The sequence below is a fragment of the Pongo abelii genome, chromosome 1, assembly GCF_028885655.2.
Source record: "Pongo abelii isolate AG06213 chromosome 1, NHGRI_mPonAbe1-v2.0_pri, whole genome shotgun sequence".
In the NCBI taxonomy this organism is placed as follows: Eukaryota; Metazoa; Chordata; class Mammalia; order Primates; family Hominidae; genus Pongo; species Pongo abelii.
Window position 1 is genome coordinate 143,297,254 of NC_071985.2, and position 20,972 is coordinate 143,318,225.

General features: G+C 39.2%; 1 protein-coding gene across 3 annotated transcripts in view; it reads right to left on the reverse strand.

Moving 5' to 3' along the window:
- Positions 1 to 20,972, reverse strand: part of LRRC8C (leucine rich repeat containing 8 VRAC subunit C) — an 84,840-nt gene that overhangs the window by 17,224 nt on the left and 46,644 nt on the right. Inside the window, exon 2 of one of the 3 annotated variants that reach the window (XM_002810619.6) lies at positions 14,937 to 15,078. The exons of 1 other annotated variant lie outside the window; for it this stretch is intronic. In XM_002810619.6, the coding sequence (XP_002810665.1) occupies positions 14,937 to 15,074 (138 nt within the window). In that variant the 5' untranslated portion in view covers positions 15,075 to 15,078. One more of the 3 variants, XM_054531465.2, reaches the window with a different exon arrangement.

Here is a 20,972-nt window from a genome sequence, read left to right on the forward strand (position 1 = left end):
CTTACTTTCCTATATCCTCGACAACAAAGTCCATTGTTCTTTTTTTTCTTTCTTTTTTTTTTTTGAGATGGAGTCTCGCTCTGCTGCCCAGGCTGGAGTGGAGTGCAGTGGCGTGATCTCGGCTCACTGCAAGCTCCGCCTCCCAGGTTCACGCCATTCTCCTGCCTCAGTCTCCCAAGTAGCTGCGACCGGCGCCCACCACCATGCCCGGCTAATTTTTTGTAGTTTTAGTAGAGACAGGGTTTCACCGTGTTAGCCAGGATGGTCTCGATCTCCTGACCTCATGATTTGCCCGCCTCGGCCTCCCAAAGTGCTGGGATTACAGGCATGAGCCACCGCACCTGGCCCCATTGTTCTTTTTCTATGAACTATAATCCCCAAATTATTTCCCCAGCTTGAACCTGTTTTCTATTTTTATTTTTTATAGAGATGGGTTCTCACTGTATTGCCTAGGCTAGTCTTGAACTCCTGGGCTCAAGTGATCCTCCTGCCTTGGACCCCCAAAATGCTGGGATTACAGGCATGAGCTACCAGCTTGGACTTTAAAACACAGTTATGATTATATTGTTATAGGAAGAGGAAGTAAGAAAATTTGCAGTGTATGATAAAATAGGTGGTACCATTCCAATATGTTAACTTGTGATCCAGATGTAGTCTTTAGATTGTGTCTTATTCTTTTAAAAAGACAGTACTTTAACTTGGTTATGACAGATTTGATCCAAACAGGTAGAGTGGAGCCACAAAAAGGCAAGTGGCCAATATAAGGCAGTTAAGTTTATGCTTCATCCTCCCTCTACCTCACTGATTCAAATATAGGTAGTACCAAAGATTTTTACTCTGAAGTTGATCATCTAGACTTGCCCCCAGTCTGACAGAACAAACCAAGTTATCCTTGTTGACCTAAGAAGGATATAGCAAAATCACATCCCAAAGATCTATTCTCCAGGGATTGTTCAGAGATAACAAGAGCAGGCTATCCTTTACCAATAGAAACATATTGAATACCTACTATCTACTATTAGGTTGGCGTAAAAGTAATTGTGGTTTTTGCCGTTGAAAGTAATGGCAAAAAACACAATTACTTTTGTGCCAACGTAATACATGCTAAGCGTCATAGGAAAACCAAAGAGGCATAGCCAGTATTTGCTGTTCTAAAAGCACTTGCAATCTTGCTAGAGGGACATAAACAGCCACATGAAAAATCAAACGAGAGCACAAATATGGCAATATGTACAGTAAGAGCTCAGGCTTGGAGTAAGCAGGGTAGGCTTGGTAGAGTAGAAGTAACTTCATTTGGGACTTGAAGCTACTAGGTTAGAGCCTGTGGTTCCAGAGGCAGGAGCAAAAGGATGCATTTGGGGAGAGAGAGGGAGAAAGACTGAAAAGATGGTGTCACTCTTCCTTTCTGAGGTAGACCCATTTCTCCTGGGCAAACGGATAGAAATAGAAGGCAAAGGAATTAACTTTCATGTCACTAAGTTATCAGTTAATGTACAAAGTTGACTAAGCACTTTCCCCAAGATACAAGATGCTAGAGGACAAAGAAAGCACTCATTGTCCAAAGGCATGAGATTGATTCTCCTCATCAGTGATATAATTAACTCTGAAAATGTAGACCGTGTTTCAAGGCTGAACTATTGAAAATATTTTAAGTACAAAAACTGTTGGTGAGAATGAGAATGAAAAGGAACTGAAAAGGCAGAGTAGATGGCTCTGAAGGAGTGAACATTTAAATGCTTTCATTCTTAGCAAATGTCTCATTCACAACTCTTGCTGTGCATTATGTTGACTATATGCATATTTGGGGGCAATCGCCACAAGAGCACAGAAATAGACATCTGTGAGAACCACACATGCCACATCACTATCATCAGGACAAACACCGTCCTTGTCTCCAACAGAAATGGAAAAGCAAAACTGCAAGTATGTGGCATCATTTCCTGTTTGCTGTGCACATGCTCTCTTTTCTTCTACTTTTTAAAAAGACTTCTAAATTTTCTTAGAGCAGCTTTAGGTTCACAGCAAAATTGAAAGGAAGGTACAGAGATTTCCCATATGCTCCCTACCTCCACCCATGTATAGCCCTCCCCATTATCGCCAAGCTCAACCATAGTTGTACATTTGTTAGAATCGATGAACTACATTGACACATCACTAGCATCCAAAGTCTACAGTTACCTTGGGGTTCACTCTTGGTGTTGGATAAAGATTTGGACAAATGTATAACAACATGTATCCATTGTAATATCCTACAGAGTCATTTCACTGCCCTAAAAGTCTTCTGAGCTATACCTACTTATCCCTCCCCTCCTTTGTCCTTTCTAAGCAACAACTGATATTTTTACTGTCTGTAGTTTTGCCTTTTCCAGAATATAATACAGTTGGAATCATACAGCATGTATCCTTTTAAGATTAGCTTCTTTCACTTAGCAATGTACATTTAATGTTTCTCCATGTCTTTTCATGCCTTGACCGTTTTTTTTTTAATTTTTTTTTTTTTAGCACTATATAGCATTCCATTGTTTGGATCACCTCTCTCTCTCTCTGTCTCTCTTTTTTAATTTCTTTTTTTTTTCCACCTTCGGGACTTGTCTGAATCTCCCTTATTTTTAATGATGATGATGCTTAACATTTATATCATGGCCAGGAAATAACACACTGTACAGGGAGGAAGTTTACACCCATATAGTAAAGTGAGAGAAAAACCAGTCTAAGGCAAACTGCCAAAGTCTAAGATATTTACAAGAGCAGAGTAAAAAGTCTGTTTTTATTAGTTGCCTATTTCTCCAATAGCAATAGGAAAAGGAAAAAAAAAATCACACCTTGGCACATTTGCGGCATGGAGTGCTTGGAGAAAAAAATCCAAGGGATTGAAGAGATAAGTTCATTAAAACTTAGATTTCTGAACTTATGGATTTTCTCAGTGGTAAAGTATAATGGTACTTTTATACAGGTTTTATTAATACATAATTAAAAGCTAGTATCAAGCGAAACTCCTTGAATTATGCACCATGAGAAATGCCTGAGGAACATTAAATGTCACTGATAGAAAGATTAAGCACTAAAAAAGTTACATCATATCTTAAATCATTATACAGAACAAATAACAGTATAAGGACCAGTAAGCTCTTTAAAGACAGACACCATGCTTAGTTTTCATTGCCTGGCACAAAGTAGGTACGCAATAAATATGAAGTGAACAAATAAAATAAACACTGTCCCCCATATCCCTAAGGAGGAACAAACCACAGCTAAGGCAAGCATATGCATTCATATATTCAGATGCCAGAGAACATCTGGAAATATTTGACCTCTAGCTACCTTCCTCTGACATGAAACAATTCATTTTGCACACTCTCCTAACTGCCAAGTGATATCAGTCTAGTGATTCCTAAAGCCAGAGTTAAGTGCTAACTCATTTAAGAGACACAAAGAGAGTACCAGATTTGGGACACATGGTCTGTTTATTCCTAGGTAAAAAAGAAACCATCATATCCACATTAGAACCATGTCTACATTTTGAAATTTTGCTTACTAAATACAATTCTCCTATCACTGTAAACACTGACATACTAACTTTTCTGAAGGTGGGAATGACAATACATACTATTAATGTTCATTTTTTTAACCCTTCATTAAACTGAAGGTTTCCAGCCATCAAGGATGATTTTATTACCTCTATCTTGGTTGTATCCACGTTGTTTTTTTCCCTCTTCTTTTGAAGAAAGCTTCTCTAGGCCAAACAAGGAATTACAAAAAAAAATTTTCAGAAATGAAGGGGGTGGGTAAGATTTGAAGCAGCTTCTTCTCATTCTGCTTCATGGCATTTTTCCATAAGCCATAAAGACCAGTGAATTATTTGATCCATGGCAATTTAAGATCTATGTGGAAAGCATCCATTTCAAAGTAACAACCATGTAAGAAAATTCAATGGATACATAAAAACACAGAACATGTTTTGATTTATAACAGACTATTTGTCTCAGTTGTTTGAAGAATTTGAAATATTTATCTCTAATTATGCTCTTAAAATAATACAGGAAAAACTCTTTTTGAAGCAATGCCCAGGGACTGAAACCTCAGTTCTGTACTCAGCTGACTTAGCTCTAGAAACCCTGCAGTTTACTGATAAATCTGTGAGCAGGAGTAGAATAAAAGAAATTGGGAGAGTTCAAAGAGAAACATAAATCATCCAGATTATCTTCAATGTATGAACAGGACAAAGATACAGAATTCTAAATATGGGAAGCATGCAAATAAAACTGTTCTAAAAGGATATTTTTAAATGATTATTTTAGAAATTTACTATAATAATTGAAAAATAATTTGCTATTTATTTTTAGCAAATAAAAATATCTCCCCAAGTGAGATGATATCAACTGCCAGGTTGTGGTCCAATCTACATGAAGGAATAGATAGTGTCATTCTTAAAAGATAATATCCATAATTTGTTATGGCATCATAGGAGGCTTACAGCTAAGGCAAGAGTCATGGCACTTGTTAGTCATTTATGTGTGCTGGATGGCAAGTGATTTTTTTTTTCAATCATTATTATAATTTTTAGACGTTAAGATTATTTGGAGTCCATAAATATTAATTTGGATAAGACAGGTTCCACACATTTCAGACAAACAGGTCTTTTACCTATAGAGCGAGAATTTCATCTATGCACTTTTCCATTTTTCTGAATCATCCAGATAATGGCTGATCTCTGGGGAGAAAAGACTCTTCTTTGTTCCTCCTTACTTCTTTCTAGGTGAAAGAGGGCTTGATAGAGATGGTGACCTTTAAGGAAAAGTACTGAACCTTGGTATCACAAGGGGTTGTTTCTACCTTGGGACCAGTCTGTTTTGACTCTCTCTTTAGAGCTTCTAAAGGGAGTCATCATTTGGAAGTCTCCCTTTTTCCTTAAAACTGATGTGACACAATAGGTGTGAAGCTGCCTCTCTCTGGGAAGTTTATGGTAGCCTAGGAGTGCCTGAGGAGGATTGTTCAGATGAGCTTTAGGAAGAATCAATAATAAATCAATATCTCTCTCCCCTCTGTCTTCCTCCCTCTTCTCTCTTCCCCTTCCCCTCTCCCCTCTGTCCGTTCTTTACCCAGATTACCTCTCTTCGACCTGAGCACAGCAGAGATTAAGGTGTAGAAAAAGAAGCTAAGGAGTTTTTTTCAGAACTCCCTACCACACCCCCACTTTTTTTTCAGGTACACAGATTTTTCAGAGCTTAGGCAAAGAAAATGCTTGAGATTTATCTGAAGTGTGACCTAGCTCACCAGGAAACTGATAATGTGGTTTAGGGCCAGAGCCTTAGCTTTAATTAAATGTTCTTCTGCCTGATCTTGTCCTCTATGTCTGTATAGCTCCTGCAAAGTCTTCTGGGAGACGGACGTAGGTAGCTATCAGAATTAGGGCATTTGGTCCTGGATTCTAGACCTCTCTCAATCTCTGTTTGTCAAGGCTCAACTAATCACACTTATGACTATATGAAGATACCCCAAATGAAGAGAAGGCAGTTTTTTGTTTTGTTTTTCAATTGGGGAGGATCAGAGTAATTGCCCAAGAGAAGACATTTTGAGGTCTACAGTTTCTAAAGAGACTAAAAACAATACATTTCTATTTTATTACCATTTTTTTCACAATAAATCTGTAAAATGGAAGTGATGCCTATCCTGCTCATTTTATAAAACTGGGCCTCAGAAAAGCCATGTGTTTCACCTAAACTCATACTAAGAGCATATGAGAGAGCCCATGTTTTCTGTTTGAAGTTTTGGGGAAAGATTTAGTTTTTTCTCTTTAAATTAACTTGATCTAGTTGAAATTATTATTTTTTTAAATCCAGGTTTTCTATTTCCAGTGAGCATATAAGGTTTCTTACAAGGCAAAATGATGAGATAGTTGATGGCCTATTTATTAGACAAAAGATCTTTGCAGAATTCTAAAAATATAAAATTAAGTGACTAACTGATATAATCATGCATACAAGTGTTCTACAAGTGAATATCACTACAACACTGTCTCAGCTTGCATTAAGCATTTTCTGAGTCCAATATCTATCACCCATAACATTTGACATCAACATCCTAAACAGTAAGTTAACATATTGAACTTAAGGTCACAATAGCCTCAGCTTTGGATATCAGTGCAAAGAATCTCACCAGCTTTTAAGAACTAAAATAACTTGAGTAGGGAGATGCCAATTCTATTTTAAGATAGCTGACCCTACTACTGCCAGTAGTTCAAACACTTCTTAGGAAACTTAACATTTTGAACTTGTCATTACATGATGAAAAATGTCACTATGTATGTTTAAAAGCCTTTGTATAGGGCCGGGCGCAGTGGTTCATGCCTGTAATCCCAGCACTTTGGGAGCCCGAGGGGGGCAGATCACCTGAGGTCAGGAGTTTGAGACCAGCCTGGCCAACATGGTGAAACCCCATCTCTACTAAAATACAAAAATTAGCCAGGTGTGGTGGCTCACGTCTGTAGTCCCAGTTACTCGGGAGGCTGAGGCAGGAGAATTGCTTGAACCCGGGAGGTGGAGGTTGCAGTGAGCCGAGATTGAGCCACTGCACTCCAGCCTGGGCGACAGAGTGAGACTCTGTATCAAAAAAAAAAAAAAGTCTTTATACTTTTATTAGAAACAGTTAGAAACAGGAAGTGCTATTATAACAAAAAAACTGGGCATGGGCCAGGCTCCCAGCACTTTGGGAGGCTGAAGCGGGTGGATCACTTGAGGTCAGAAGTTTGAGACCATTCTGGCCAACATGGTGAAAGCCCGTCTCTACTAAAAATACAAAAATTAGCTGGGTGTGGTGGTGCACGGATGTAATCTCAACTACCAGGGAAGCTGAGGCAGAAGAACCACTTGAACCCGGGAAGTGGAGTTGCAGTGAGATCACGCCAATGCACACATTCCAGCCTGGGTGACACAGTGAAACTCCATCTCAAAAAATAAAATAAAATAAATAAAATAAAATAAAAAGAAGCTGGGCATGGTGGCACGCACCTGTAATCCCAGCTACTCAGGAGGCTGAGGCAGGAAGATCACTAGAGCCCAGGAGTTTCAAAGCAGCCTGCGCAACAGAGAACTCGTCTCCAAAATAACAAAACAAACAGAACAAAATGAAGCAGAGCTGAAAGTCCTTATTTGCTAGAAACCCCCAAGTGGACATTTGTAGAATGTTACCATGCCCCACAAGTCTTATCTTTTGTAATACCCCATATCACTTTTTTCTCTCTGGAATATAATTTATTCCTGTATTCCTATAACCACCCTGTATACAGTCCACATAAAATTGGAATTCAGTCCACATAAAATTGTCAAGGTGATAGATGACAAGAAGTAAAATTCTAGGGAAGATCAAAAGTGTCAGTTCAAATAAACCACCATAAAAAGAAGGTCCCAACTAAGGCATATTTTTGATTCTAGATGTAACAGAGGTTTTGAAATAGTGTTTCTTTCACAGCATTCACCACCATCCCCACAGAGATGACAAAGGTTGCTCTTTACAATTATTTTCACCATCTAAATAATTTTTGTTTTATATTCCCCAAAGACCCTAGTAGAACGGAGATGTAAGGTGGGTACAACTAGGCTGTAAGATGTAAGGTGGGTACAACTGGGCTGGTGCAGTAGCTCACACCTGTAATCCCAGCACTTTGGAAGGCTGAGGTGGGTGGATCACTTTAGGCCAGGAGTTCAAGACCAGCCTGGCCAACATAGTGAAACTCTGTCTCCACTAAAAATACAAAAATTAGCTGGGTATGGTGGGTGCCTGTAAACCCAGCTACTCAGGTGGCTGAGGTATGAGAATTGCTTGAACCTGGGAGGCAGAGGTTGCAGTGAGCCGAGACTGCGCCTCTGCACTCCAGCCCGGGTGACAGAGTGAGACTCTGTCTCAAAAAAAAAAAAAAAAAAAAAAGGAAGAAAAGATAAAAGAAAAGGAACATATCTGAGATGAGGTCTTGATTTTAAGCCTTCACTTCTATCTGCGATTTCATCAGTATTCTGATGTAATCAGTATTACTGATTCTAAGTAAGAATTTTTGGGCTTCTATCTATAAAATTCAAATTTGGCCAAAGAAAAAGATCTACTAGAAATCCCAGACAGTATACAGCAGATGACTGCATGGGGGGAGTAGAAGCAAGAATTCAGGGCACATTATCAAAATGAAGTCTTCTGAAATCATTCCGGAATCTATAATTCTGATTGCCTGTACTTTCCAGTGAACTGCCTGTGAGCATTTTCACCTGAAGGTCTAAATCATTTTCACCTGATGACTCTAAATCAGAGAAGTAGAAATTAATTTCAGTATACCCTAAAAATCAAAGCGGGGATCAGCTCTAACCAACAAACTCACATGTCCTAACCTTTTTGATAGTGTGACCCTGCTGGCCACTTCACTCCTAGTGATCGGGTTAAATCTTCCAGGATTTTTTTGTAGGTGGCTTTGTCATTGAAATAATTCTTTTTTTCCCCTCCAAATTCAGAAAGCAGGAAATGTCTTTTCTATGTAACAATCACAAGGCAGGTCCCCTAGGGCTTCCAGGGGGCTTGCATCTTCCAGTTCCTGTTTCTGGTTTCTAACTGCTAATTCTATATTTGGTAACGGTCTGCCCATGGGCTGTTTTGGATTTGGTCATAATAAAATAATCTGGAGTCACTGAGCAGAGATCTAAAGCAATCTTATTTTTCCAGGAAGCAACGTGTTGACCTTTCAGGATATGGTCTATTTTGTTGAATGTGTTGAGTTTTTGAATAGTGTTGTTTATAGCACAAAGTTGGGTGTTTACACTATTGGTCCTTGAGGGTGTATGACTGTACAGGAATAGGACAGACACATATACTCCTACACTCTCCTGGCTTACAGTGAGTTTATATTTGTTCTTATGTGGATTGATGTAATCTAAGGAATGCTCTTTATACATGCTTTTATTTCATGGCAGCCTTGAAAAGAGCTACTTGCTCAGAAATGAATAAATATTTGTCAGACAAGGCAAAAGTGCTGGTTCTAATCCTTTTACATAAGTGCAAGAAAGAATCAACATCCCCTTGATAGATACTAATCTCATTAATCCCCCAGTATTTTCCAAGCTGAGTAGTGTTAAACCTATATGAATACAATCTTTTAGTAGTAAACAGATGTCAACTGTTAACTTGACATGAAAAAAGCAACTTACAAAATAGTTACTCTAAAAGCTGTTGGATTACTATTTTATCATCAAAGAGTGTTCTTCTAACTTCACCTTAGATTTTGCCTTGTCAGGTATTCCAATCTAGGAGTTAACTTGCTTTGTAAATAAGATCAGAAAGAATGATACGCTTTCATTTTACAAGGGGAAAATCAAGATATAAAAATATATTTTAACAATTTTAACATCACCTTGGGAATGAGAAAGGAACTTGAGCTTCACAGAGAATCCTTTGTTTATAAAGTTATCAGTCATTAAGCCATTTTTAGTGGATTATCATAGCAGAGCTAAAATAAGAGCTTAAATTCTTCCCCTATGGAACATTAATTTGTTATATGGATCCTAGGTAGTTTTACTTTAATAATTTGTACCACGCATTCTTTCTTGTTTTGTTAATGCTTACTATAGAGTGTAAATTTTTCTTTTTAAATAGCAGGTATATAGTGAATGCCCCTTGAAATTTTAATTTGTAATTCATAAAATTGATACTTTTTGTAACTATTTTCTCTTTTTATCATTTTGTACTTGCTTTTACACTGAAAATCCTGTTTTATAAGCCAAACCTTGCCCTCACAATCTGTGCAATTGTGATGGTTCCATAAGTGTGCACAGGGGTGACAGACGCCTCATGGAGAATCAGCCTAAGATTGGAATCTCAGCTGCATCCCTCTTGGCTTTGGGGCAAGTTATCTAACCTTCTACACTTTGGAATTCTCATCTGAAAAATGGGACTAATCTACTTTCACAGGTTTGTTCTGGGAACGAAATAAAGTACATACAGATTCTAGCACAGGTTCTCTTGCCAGTGTTACTCCATGGATGTGCTATTAGCATTCTGGATAAAACAATTCTGTTGTGTGGGAATGTCCCACCGATTGCAGGATGTTTAATATCCCTGACCCCACCCCTCCGAAAACTGCCATCTGGGCCCTCCGGTCACTGTGCCAATCCATGAGGGCTTTGTAAAATGATCACACTAAATATTCTGTTAATGCTGAGTTTTCCCCTTCATGCCTCTTATTAAAATATATATTTTGGCTTTGTATATTCATTATTTGAGACTTCACTCAATTATCTTCTTGAGTCCCTAACTTCCAGTGACTGAGATGACAACATCATATTTGATGCTCTTGAGGCACCATTAAGGCATTTACACATTGGAAGACATTGCTTATGTGTTTCTATGGTCTTCAGACAATTAGCAATCTGAAGGCATGGGCTGTGCTGTTTTTCTTTTAGCATCTAGCACCTCGCAGAGTGTCTGATATATTGCTGATGCACAGGATTGTTTGTTGAGTTGAGTAGTCCACCCCATATGAATTCTGTGCCCTGCAGCCTTCATGTTCTGAAGCAATATTTCTTTTGGCATCTCATTTTTTCTCAGAACCTTGTCATCTCAGACAACACTTCTTGTACCCAGTCAACTGGCACCAGATTTCTTTTTAACGGCTGAAGAGATGAAAGAGGCCTATGTGTGAAGGGCCCAGGTTAGTTAACCTGTCTGAGCAGGAGCCACTGATTGGGTGAGGTAACAGTGGTGGTGCTGAGAAGGCTGGTCAGCGGGGAGCCCAAAAGGCTTCTGGACTGTAGAGAGACACTGTGGGGCTGTGCTGCAGGAAGATGATTCTGACCAGCACAGAGGAAAAGAGGTTTAGCTTGTGCTTGAATCCCCTCCTGAACTTACCACAGGCACATCTCCTAAATGATGCTCATTACAGACATTTTCATAGGTACACTCTTATTTTCATTCATTTCATTGCAAGTTAACTATTTATTCTAAAAGATTTTCTGTGTTCTTTCTCTTTTCATCCTGCCATGGAATATGTAAACAAGAGAAACAATTCCCTGTGCTTGTTAGGCAGATCCTGCAGCAGCGCTGTGAGCCATGGCACAGTAATAAAGACAGGTTGATAGTGCTGCTAATCTATGTCACCTTCCTCTACTATTTCCCAAGCTAGCCACTCCAAATCTAACCTTCTCCTTGAGACCCCTGCTCTACTACCTTCCTTGTTGCCAATTTCTGCTACATTCCTCACCCTCACAACCTCTCAGTAAATGTTGTTTTCTCCATCACAGAGAAACAACAAGCCATAAAGCACAGACTCCTGTCTTTCTGTCTCCCTACCAAATAAAAATGCATCTGTAGCTATCATTCCCATTCTGGTGGATGATGCCTCCTCTACCCAAATCAGGGATAATCCTTCCACCTAGATCCTGGATCTTCACCTCGTTCCTCCTGAAAATGACCATCACTAACCCCAAACTCCTGGGTTTTACATCCAACTGATTAACTTAATATCTCCACGTTGATGTTTAACATATATCACAAACCTAACATGTTTAAAAACAAAGTTTTCTAGTTGCTGAGGTCTAAAAATCTTAGTCATCCTTGATTTCTCTCTTTTTTTTTTTGAGACGGAGTCTTGCTCTGTCACCCAGGCTGCAGTGCAATGGTGCGATCTTGGCTCACTGCAACCTCTGCCTCCCGGGTTCACGCGATTCTCCTGCCCCAGCCTCCCGAGTAGCTGGGATTATAGGTGCGTGCCAACATGCCCGGCTATTTTTGTATTGTTAGTAAAGATGGGGTTTCACCATGTTGGCCAGACTGGTCTTGAACTCCTGACCCCAGGTGAGCCACCCACCTCGGTCTCCTAAAGTGTTGGGATTACAGCTGTGAGCCACCATGCCCGGCCAATTTCTCTTTTTCTCTTGTATTTCACATTTAATCTTTCAGCAAATCTTGGTGGGTTTTCCTTCAAAATACATGCAGAACAACTGCTTTCACCCTACCCACACCATTTAATTCATTTCTTGCCTGGATTATTGCACTAGCCTTCCAAATACCACCCTCACTTCCATCCTCACCCCCTACAGTATATTCTCAACAGTCTAGTGGTCTTGTTAAAACATAAATTATGCTAATCTTCTGCTCATAAATCCTTCAAACATGTTCTAACTCACTCAGAACAAAGCCAAGCCCTCCAGTGGCCTAGAAGGCCCTACATGATCTGGCATCCATTGTGTCTCCGGCCTCACCTTTTACTGCTCTTCCCCTCACTCACATTTCTCTGGCACACTGGCCTCATGGCTTTTCTTCAACATTATAGAGGTAATTCTGCTTCAGGCCTGTAAAATGTCCAGGGGACTTTCTAGGTTCACCTTAACATGCAGACTTATAAGATTATCATAAACTTCATTTGGCACCAGAATCACTTTAGAAATACACAGATTAGAGTCACCAGCAGGCAACATCAGCCTTTCCCCCTTTAGGAAAATCTTCACAACTGTCCTTGTAGCCATCCACACTGCTGTCCTCCTGAGCCTCTCCTCCCCATATCATCTCCAGTGCAAGGAAAAGGGATCCACTTTAGGTAGGTTCAGAACTTACCCTGGCTTAAACGCCTTGTGCCTCAAAGGAACCAATATCTCCAGTAACTCAATAGATCAATCTTTGATGTGTCAAGGAGCATGCTGAATCACAAGTTTCACTACAGTCACAGAAGTCCAATGATATAGCTTCCTACCGGGCATTTATCACTCTTCCAGCCCAGAAACAGTTGACCAATCAGCAGTCATTTATGCCATAATGTTGCCTAGTAACACAGTTAACATTTGACCTTTATCGGGTCTCCAGGGAAACCAAACTAGAAAACTGAGAAAGTCATAAAATCCAATTCTTCTGCAGAAAACGAAGGGACCTGTGTCTTCCTTTCACTATGTGCCTCTTGCTCTTGCTGTTCCCTCTGCCTGAAAGCCTCCTTCCAGGACATCTGCCTGGCCTGCTCCTGGACCTCTTTTAATTCCTTGGCCAAAAGTCACCTTTCCAATGAGGCCTTCCCAGGCCATCCTATTTGAAGATTGCAGCTTCTATCTTACCTGCAGGAACCTTCTACCATCTTGGCATGCTTTATTTTTTTCCCATTGCCTTTATCTTCTAACATATTTACTAATTGATTTTGCTTATTTTGCTTATTTTCCCCATAGAATTTAAAGTCCATAAAGCTGGGATTTTTGTCTTTTTTCTCCTTCGTTGATAATTCGTAGTAGAACAGTGCCTGATACACAGTAGGTTCTTCAACAACTATTTCATTTATGAATGAATTTATGCCCTTTTTTTTAGACAATAACTTCTCACTGGCACCCTTTGTTGGACAGGAGGGGGCAAGATATTTTCAGTGACCAAATAAAAGACAGCATGGTGTGAGGGACTAAGAGCAGGAACTTTGGAACCAAATCACCTGGATTGAATAAAGGCTTCAACACTCACCTTGGGAGGATCCTTAACCTCTCTGTGCCTCAGGTGTCTCATTTGTAAGTGAGGCTAGTAATAGAACCTATATATTAGAGTTGTCATGAGGATGACATTTGTTAAAATACATGTAAAGTGTTCAAAAGAGTTCCTGACACATAGGAAGCAGTATGTGTTCACTATTTTTAAGGCCAACTTTTAAAAGTACTTTATTTTCGCTCTGTACCACTTCTAGTGATTTCTCTCTCTCCCTATACCTTCTTTTCCAGCTGATCTACCCGAAAAATCACATCTACCCCATAGCTTCTATAATACATTGATTTCCATTCACTTTTCCAACCACTGACCTAAGATTTCTAATGACGTAGTTGCTACTTTCCTCTTCTTAGTCCATGAGTTAGTTGTGCTGGCTGCCATCATTGTCCATGGCTTCCTTTGGCTTCTGACCTATGCGCCTCTCTCCTGGTTTTCATCTGTCCTTATGGCTGCCCCTTCTCAGTCTTCTTCAAGGGCCCCACTTCCTTCTCCATTTACTCTTTAATGTTATTACTGACACTGTCTTCCTCGCACATTCTCCCTGGGTGAGTCCGTTTGCAAGCATGGCTTCAGCTCTTATATCAACACCCCATATGTGCCAGTTCTACTGACAGTTTCCCAAAGATGTCATGTTCTTTCTCACATCCATGACTCAGAGCTTTCTTTTCTCCTCTTGGTGTCCTCTTACTTTCAGCTAAGGAGAGGTTCTTGACTAACTTCAGCTGGTTCTCCAAGTTTTAATTCAACCATCACCTTTTCTCTTATTCCCAAACCAAAATGAGGGTTTCTCTTCAGCATTCCCTTAGTGCCTTATGGACACCTCTATCAAAGTATAACACAAGTTATTTTGATTGCTAGTTTATTTATTTCTCCCCTAGAAATGAACTACTTATATGTATCCATGTCCTCAAAGTATGGTACCTGGAACATAGCAGCTATGTAAAAAATACCTGGATTCAATACATAAATACATGGCATCTATATAAATTTTTATTGGGTTCTTTTCAAATTCAGAACTAAACATTCAGTAAAATAATGATATCTCATCAAAATTTTAGTTCTTCCAGAAAATCTTATTAGGGGTAAGGGTAAAGGATGAAGAAAAGCAAAAAGTTCCACTTTGGCAGTATCAGTGGTGCTGGACACATGCTACATTTCACTGTGAAGCCAATTTGGAAAGATAAGGGGCCCCCTTTGATGTTAGTGACATCAGACATTACTTGACTACAGTCAATTGCTCTTCCGGCTCATTGAAATCTTTCAAGTACCATATTTACCTTATTAGGAAATCCCAGTAAATAGGTGTTTCAGGCTCTCTGCTATGATTACAAATACATCCACAGAGAACAGTGACTAATACTTACATGGTTAAAAATCACACAGCCAGCTCCCTAAAGAGGTTTCATTGACTTGTGCTTTGCTCTGGCCCCCATTTTGCCAGGGATCTAGGCACCTACCTGTAAAGTACATCCAAATACGCCGATCATGAGCATGGCTACTGAGAGGTAATCGGTAAACACATCCCACCATGGCTTCAGCACTCGGAAGGCAGGCTGCTGCTCAGAGAACTGCCGGAATTCTGTCACGGGAATCATGTTTCTGAGAAAGGAGAGATTACTTGTAAATCGATTTATCTTCCAGTACAACATACTGCATTGTTACCAAATGTGGCTCCAACTCCTCACAGCAGAGGTCTGAATTAGTTCAAGAGCTGTCAAGACACATCAATGTTTTGATGAGCCATTGTATAAAAACACCAGTTGAGGAAATAAGGAGACCCACATGGAAAAGGCAAGTACTTGCCTTTTCCTGTCCAATAACAAGGTTCCCTTTGTGCTCCAGGTGGGATAGAAAGAACATGGCCAGACACTTGCCAAGTCCCAGTTATTTCCTGGACCCTCATTTCTCTTAAACAAAACATGAAGATGCCAGAAAGACTAGAGCTCATCCTTTGAAATGTTTTTGCTGCTTATCTTACCATCTTGGGTTATTGCTTAAGCTATTTTTTTTTTTTTGCTTTAAACTATTTTTAAGTGTAATTTTAGCATTCTTTTGTGTTAATTCTTTACTGAGCCCTATTTATAAAGCATTTTGCTTGTTCCATGGGAAAGGAAAAAAGTGTTTCCACGTGGTCCTTGTCTTTTAAGAAGAAAGGTCTTATTGATGGTGGTGGATTGAGGAGGCCTTGATTTTTCTTGTTTCCTTTTTGTCTCCATGCTTGTATCTTGATTTTTTTCTCTGTTTCCTGTACTTCTCACATTTCACTGTGAACCCCAAACTTATCTTAATTTTCTCCGCTGAGACAACAGTTTACTCTGGAAACTCCCTATCTTTAACCAAATGACAGAAGATAAATGAATAGGGTGCACCCACAGCTCTGGGAAAAGGGAAAAAGAGGTACATTCTTTTCTTGATCTGCCTCCTCCTTTCTTACTCATTCTCACTGCCTTTAATGTGACCCAGGACTTGAGGTTAATCATCCTGCTACTGTGAGGAGAAATATTCTTTCCTTATCTTATGGCAAACATCCTGCTACTGTGAGGAGAAATATTCTTTCTGTATCTTATGGCAATCATCCTCCTACTGTGAGAAGAAATATCCTTTCTTTATCTTATGGCAAGGAATAAGGGTGGCCAAGGAGGGCCAAAAAAATTTCACCTTCCTTCCCTAATACTGAATTAAGAACTAGATAGACAATAAACATCCCAGATAAAAGCAAAGCCTCTTCTTTGATTACAGCTTTGGCAACGATTACAATGTTATCTATTCTGTCTTGCTGCATCGTGACTTTCTTATACAATAATTTGTCTTCTTTTTGAATCTGTTAACACAGTGTTGAAAATTTCAACAGCCTGGCGATGTTCTCCTCTCTGACCTACCTACTTGACATCTATGTAGAATACAATTTCCTCATCTTACTAAAACAGAACTTTTCTTAACTCTTTTCTGTTACCACCACTGGGCTACAAGTTTCTTCAGGGTAGAATCTACATGTTCTGCCTATGTGTCTCCTTAAAACATGTGTTGCAGGCAAACTGCACAAAAGCTCAATACATTACTTTGTATATTTCTAGTGTGATTAAAATTTCAGACTAGTCCAAATTTTGATTTTCCTGACACTTTATGGCCTCTTTTTTTCTCAGTAAATTATTACAGTCCCTCTGCCCCAAATGTTTGATAGTCACAGTTGTCTCAGTGGCAGTAACAGATGGCATAAATTCATCTTGACTTCCAAGTTCCACTTCAGAAGCTACTGTCTTACTCTATTTTGCATCCCCATTACTTTCCATACTGCCTGAAAAACAAGAAGCTCTAAACAACTGTCTGTTGAATAAATTCTGATGCTTATTCGTGAAGCAGTGCTCATCCAACTCAGATTTGGGGTGACCCTAATCAGCTGCAGTGGCAGGGATAATTAGCAAACCACCTGTGTTATAGTCTATTGTTCCTTGATAGATTTGGTTGTTATCTCTTCCATAAGTTTCTTTACATCGTAGAGGAAATTGGACTTATTTATAAAAGTGAGCAACAATTTCAGAAATAAAATGCACCAATATAGAGCAGTGGCTCTCTAGCTTTTTGGTCTCAGGAACCCCTCATGCTCTAAAACAATGAGGAGAACCCTGAAGTGTTTACATGGGTTACACTTATACATATTTACCATATTAGAAGTGAAAAACCAATACATTTAATATATATATAATTTATTAAAAAGTAAACTCATCCATCAACATACATCATTATGAAAAATAACCATATTTTCCAAAACAAAATTAGTAGAACAATGAAATTGTTCTAAATTTTTGCAAATCCCTTTAATGCCTGGCTTAATGTAAAAGACAGCTGAATAGAAGATATATCTGCTTCTGCAATCTATTATGATATAATATGTTGTTTTGCCTGAAATTTCAATCTATTGTGATATGATATGTTGTTTTGTCTGAAATGTACGGACCAAACATGGCCTCACCAAAGACATGTGGTTGGAAAAGGGAGGAGTATCCTTTTTATATCATTGTAGATATTTATTTTTGATACTATACTAAACCTTGACTAACTTAGTTGTGATATGGAAACTGGAAACTCTATCAGACAACTTTTTAAACTTCATTATATTAAAATTAATTAGTGGCCAGGCTCAGTGGCTCACCTGTAATCCCAGCACTTTGGGAGGCCAAGGTTGGTGGATCATGAGGTCAGGAGATCAAGACCATCCTGGCCAACATGGTGAAACCCCAACTCTACTAAAAATACAAAAATTAGCTGGGCGTGGTGGCATGCGCTTGTAATCCCAGCTACTTGGGAGGCTGAGGCAGGAGAATCGCTTGAATTCAGGAGGTGGAGGTTGCAGTGAGCTGAGATTGCGCCACTGCACTCCAGCCTGGTGGAGAGCGAGACTCCATCTTAAAAATAAAATTAATTAGTCTATCTTGTACTTTGAATGGATCTTTTTACAATGCATGATTTTGTAACACATGCATGATTTTGTAACATCACGCATTGGTAATTTGGAAAACATCGGATCACTGAGTTATCCAGACCTTCCAAATGTTGACACATTTCATCATAATAAAATATTAAGACACATTTTAGTAATAATATTTAAAAATCACATTCATTAATATCACCACTGCTATCATCAGAAAAATGTTTAAGTATTGGGAAGCTGTCAAGCTCATAGTGGTGATCACAAGTTTTCCAAAATTCTAATTATCACTTGAAAGTTTGAATTTTATTGCTGTCCACAAATACTTTAGTTGTTCTCCTTGAAGTGTCAGGATCACTTCATTAATTTTGAGGATATATATGCCACATACTCAAGTCTCAATAATCAGTTGTTTTATTCAAGTAAAAGTAGTATGATGTGATAAAGTAGCTCATTCTACTTTCAACTCCATTACACAAGAGCTTTCTCTGGAGACAAGCGTTGTACTTTTGAATGCAGCAGAAGTGTTTTGTGTATTCTTCCCATTTCATCACATAGTGTATTAATAAAACATGCAGTCAAAGGTTGAAAGTTATTAAAACAATAATTTTTACTGCCTCAATAAGGACAGTAAGTGAACCTGGTGTTTTAATTGCAAGTGTGTACCAGTGAAGAACACAATCCCTTCAGCACAGTCTGGTGCCTCTATCTTGAGTAATGTGAAGGTGCCTTACTAACCATGGCTTTTGCACCATCAGTGAAATAGGCAAAAAACATCTTAGCATTACAAAACAGTTTTGACTTCATGGGGTCCCTTAAAAAGGTCTAGGTTGCCAGGCTTCCATGAACCATACTTTGAGAACCACTGAGGCAGGGGGTCACTGTTCCTTTATCTAAGTCTTGCTTTGAAAAAACAAAGACCTGAATACTCACAACAGGTAAGGTTCTCTGAGTCCTTGTCTGAGTTGCTTCACAGACCTCACGCTTTTAATATGGGAAATAAAGTCAAACTAAGGCATCTAAGAAATGTAAGTATTATCTACTGCTTCTTAATATTGGCACAGTCTAGATAAGATGGAATATAAGACTTGACAGGTAATCAGCTGGTCAAGATGGCAAAGTTTAGTGCTACGACACAACTATTATTGAATTTCAACTCTTTTTTTTTTTTGAGACGGAGTCTTGCTCTGTCGCCCAGGCTGGAGTGCAGTGGCGCGATCTCAGCTCACTGCAAGCTCCACCTCCCGGGTTCATGCCATTCTCCTGCCTCAGCCTCCTGAGTAGCTGGGACTATAGGCGCCCGCCACCACGCCCGGCTAATTTTTGGTATTTTTAGTAGAAATGGGGTTTCACCGTGTTAGCCAGGATGGTCTCGATCTCCTGACCTCATGATCTGCCCACCTCGGCCTCCCAAACTGCTGGGATTACAGGTGTGCCCAGCCGCATTTAAATTCTTTTGAGTAAATGCATATGTGCACGTATGTCTACATGTCCACATATGTACATGTATCCTACATATAAATATATATACAGATTGATATGGTTTGGCTGTGTCCCCACACAAATCTCATTTGAACTGTAGCTCCCATAATCCCCCTGTGTCATCAGAGGGACCTGGCGGGAGGTAATTAAATCATGGGGGCAGGTTCTTCCCATGCTGTTCTCATGAAAGTGAATGTCTCATCAGATCTGATGGTTTTATAAAGGGCAGTTCCCCTGCACACACTCTCTTGCCTGCCACCATGTAAGACATGCCTTTGCCCCTCCTTCACCTTCCACCATGATTGTGAGGCCATGTGGAACTGTGAGTCCATTAAACCTCTTTTTCTTTATAAATGACCCAGTCTCAGGCACGTCTTTATTAGCAGCGTGAGGACAGACTAATACACAGATGTATCAGATTTTATTGAATTAACATATTACAAGGCCCCAAACCAATATCTAACATAGCATTAATCCTTAATGTTTTTGATGCAAAAAGGAGAGTAAGGGAAGACTTGAATAAAAAACTACAAATCTAAAGAGAGGGTAGATAGACCCTTTGCTTGCTCAATGAAAACTTTTTTTGTACTTCTCTTTCACAACTTTCAGTTCCTCTGAAAATTCATGCATTCCAGTGACAACCACACTTGATCAATTTCTCTTTCATTCCTGCTGTCATTTCCAAGTGATTTGTGACAATTTCAAGAGTTATCATTTCAAGCTAGGGAGCTACTTCTGAATAAACTACTGGGTTTAAATAGGGAGGTAAAGATCGATCAGCATAATTTTATTTCTAGTTAAACATTTTTCTATTTTATATTTCCTCCAACCTTGATTTTCAACTTGCTACAAAGGATTTTAATTTATCTTATTAGTAATGTCTTTGGAAGTATAATATTTTTAATTAAATCAAGAGATTCTGGTATCCTAATTTTAAAAATGAAAATTATTACATCTCTGCTTCGGTAACCTTTTGCAGACATTCAGATTCATTTCCTTATTTAAAATACTTATTGTAGGCTGGGTGCAGTGGCTCATGCCTGTAATCCCAGCATTTTGGGAGGCCGAGGTGGGTGGATCACTTGAGATCAGAGGTTTAAGACCAGCCTGGCCAACACGGTAAAACCCCATCTCTACTAAAAATACAAAACTTAGCCCGATGTGGTGGTGTGTACCTATAATCCCAGCTACTCATGTGGCTGAGGCAGGAGAATTGCTTGAACCCGGGAGTCAGAGGTTGCAGTGAGCCGGAATCGTACTATTGTGCTCCAGCCTGGGAGACAGAGCGAGGCTCCATCTCAAAAACAGAAAAAAAAAAAAAAAAAAAAGCATGAAAGCATGAAACACCTGGCATTTATCAACTACCAAGTCAAATATACTGTGGTCATCTCCAGAGCAGAAAAAAAAAAAAAACTATTACAAAAAACTATTTTAGTAGATCCATATTCCACATAACTTTACTTCTCAAAGATATATATTTTGGTAAAGAATATTGGTAAAGTTGGCTGGGCGTGGTGGCTCACGCCTATAATCCCAGCACTTTGGGAGGCCGAGGTGGGCAGATCACAAGGTCAGGAGATCCAGA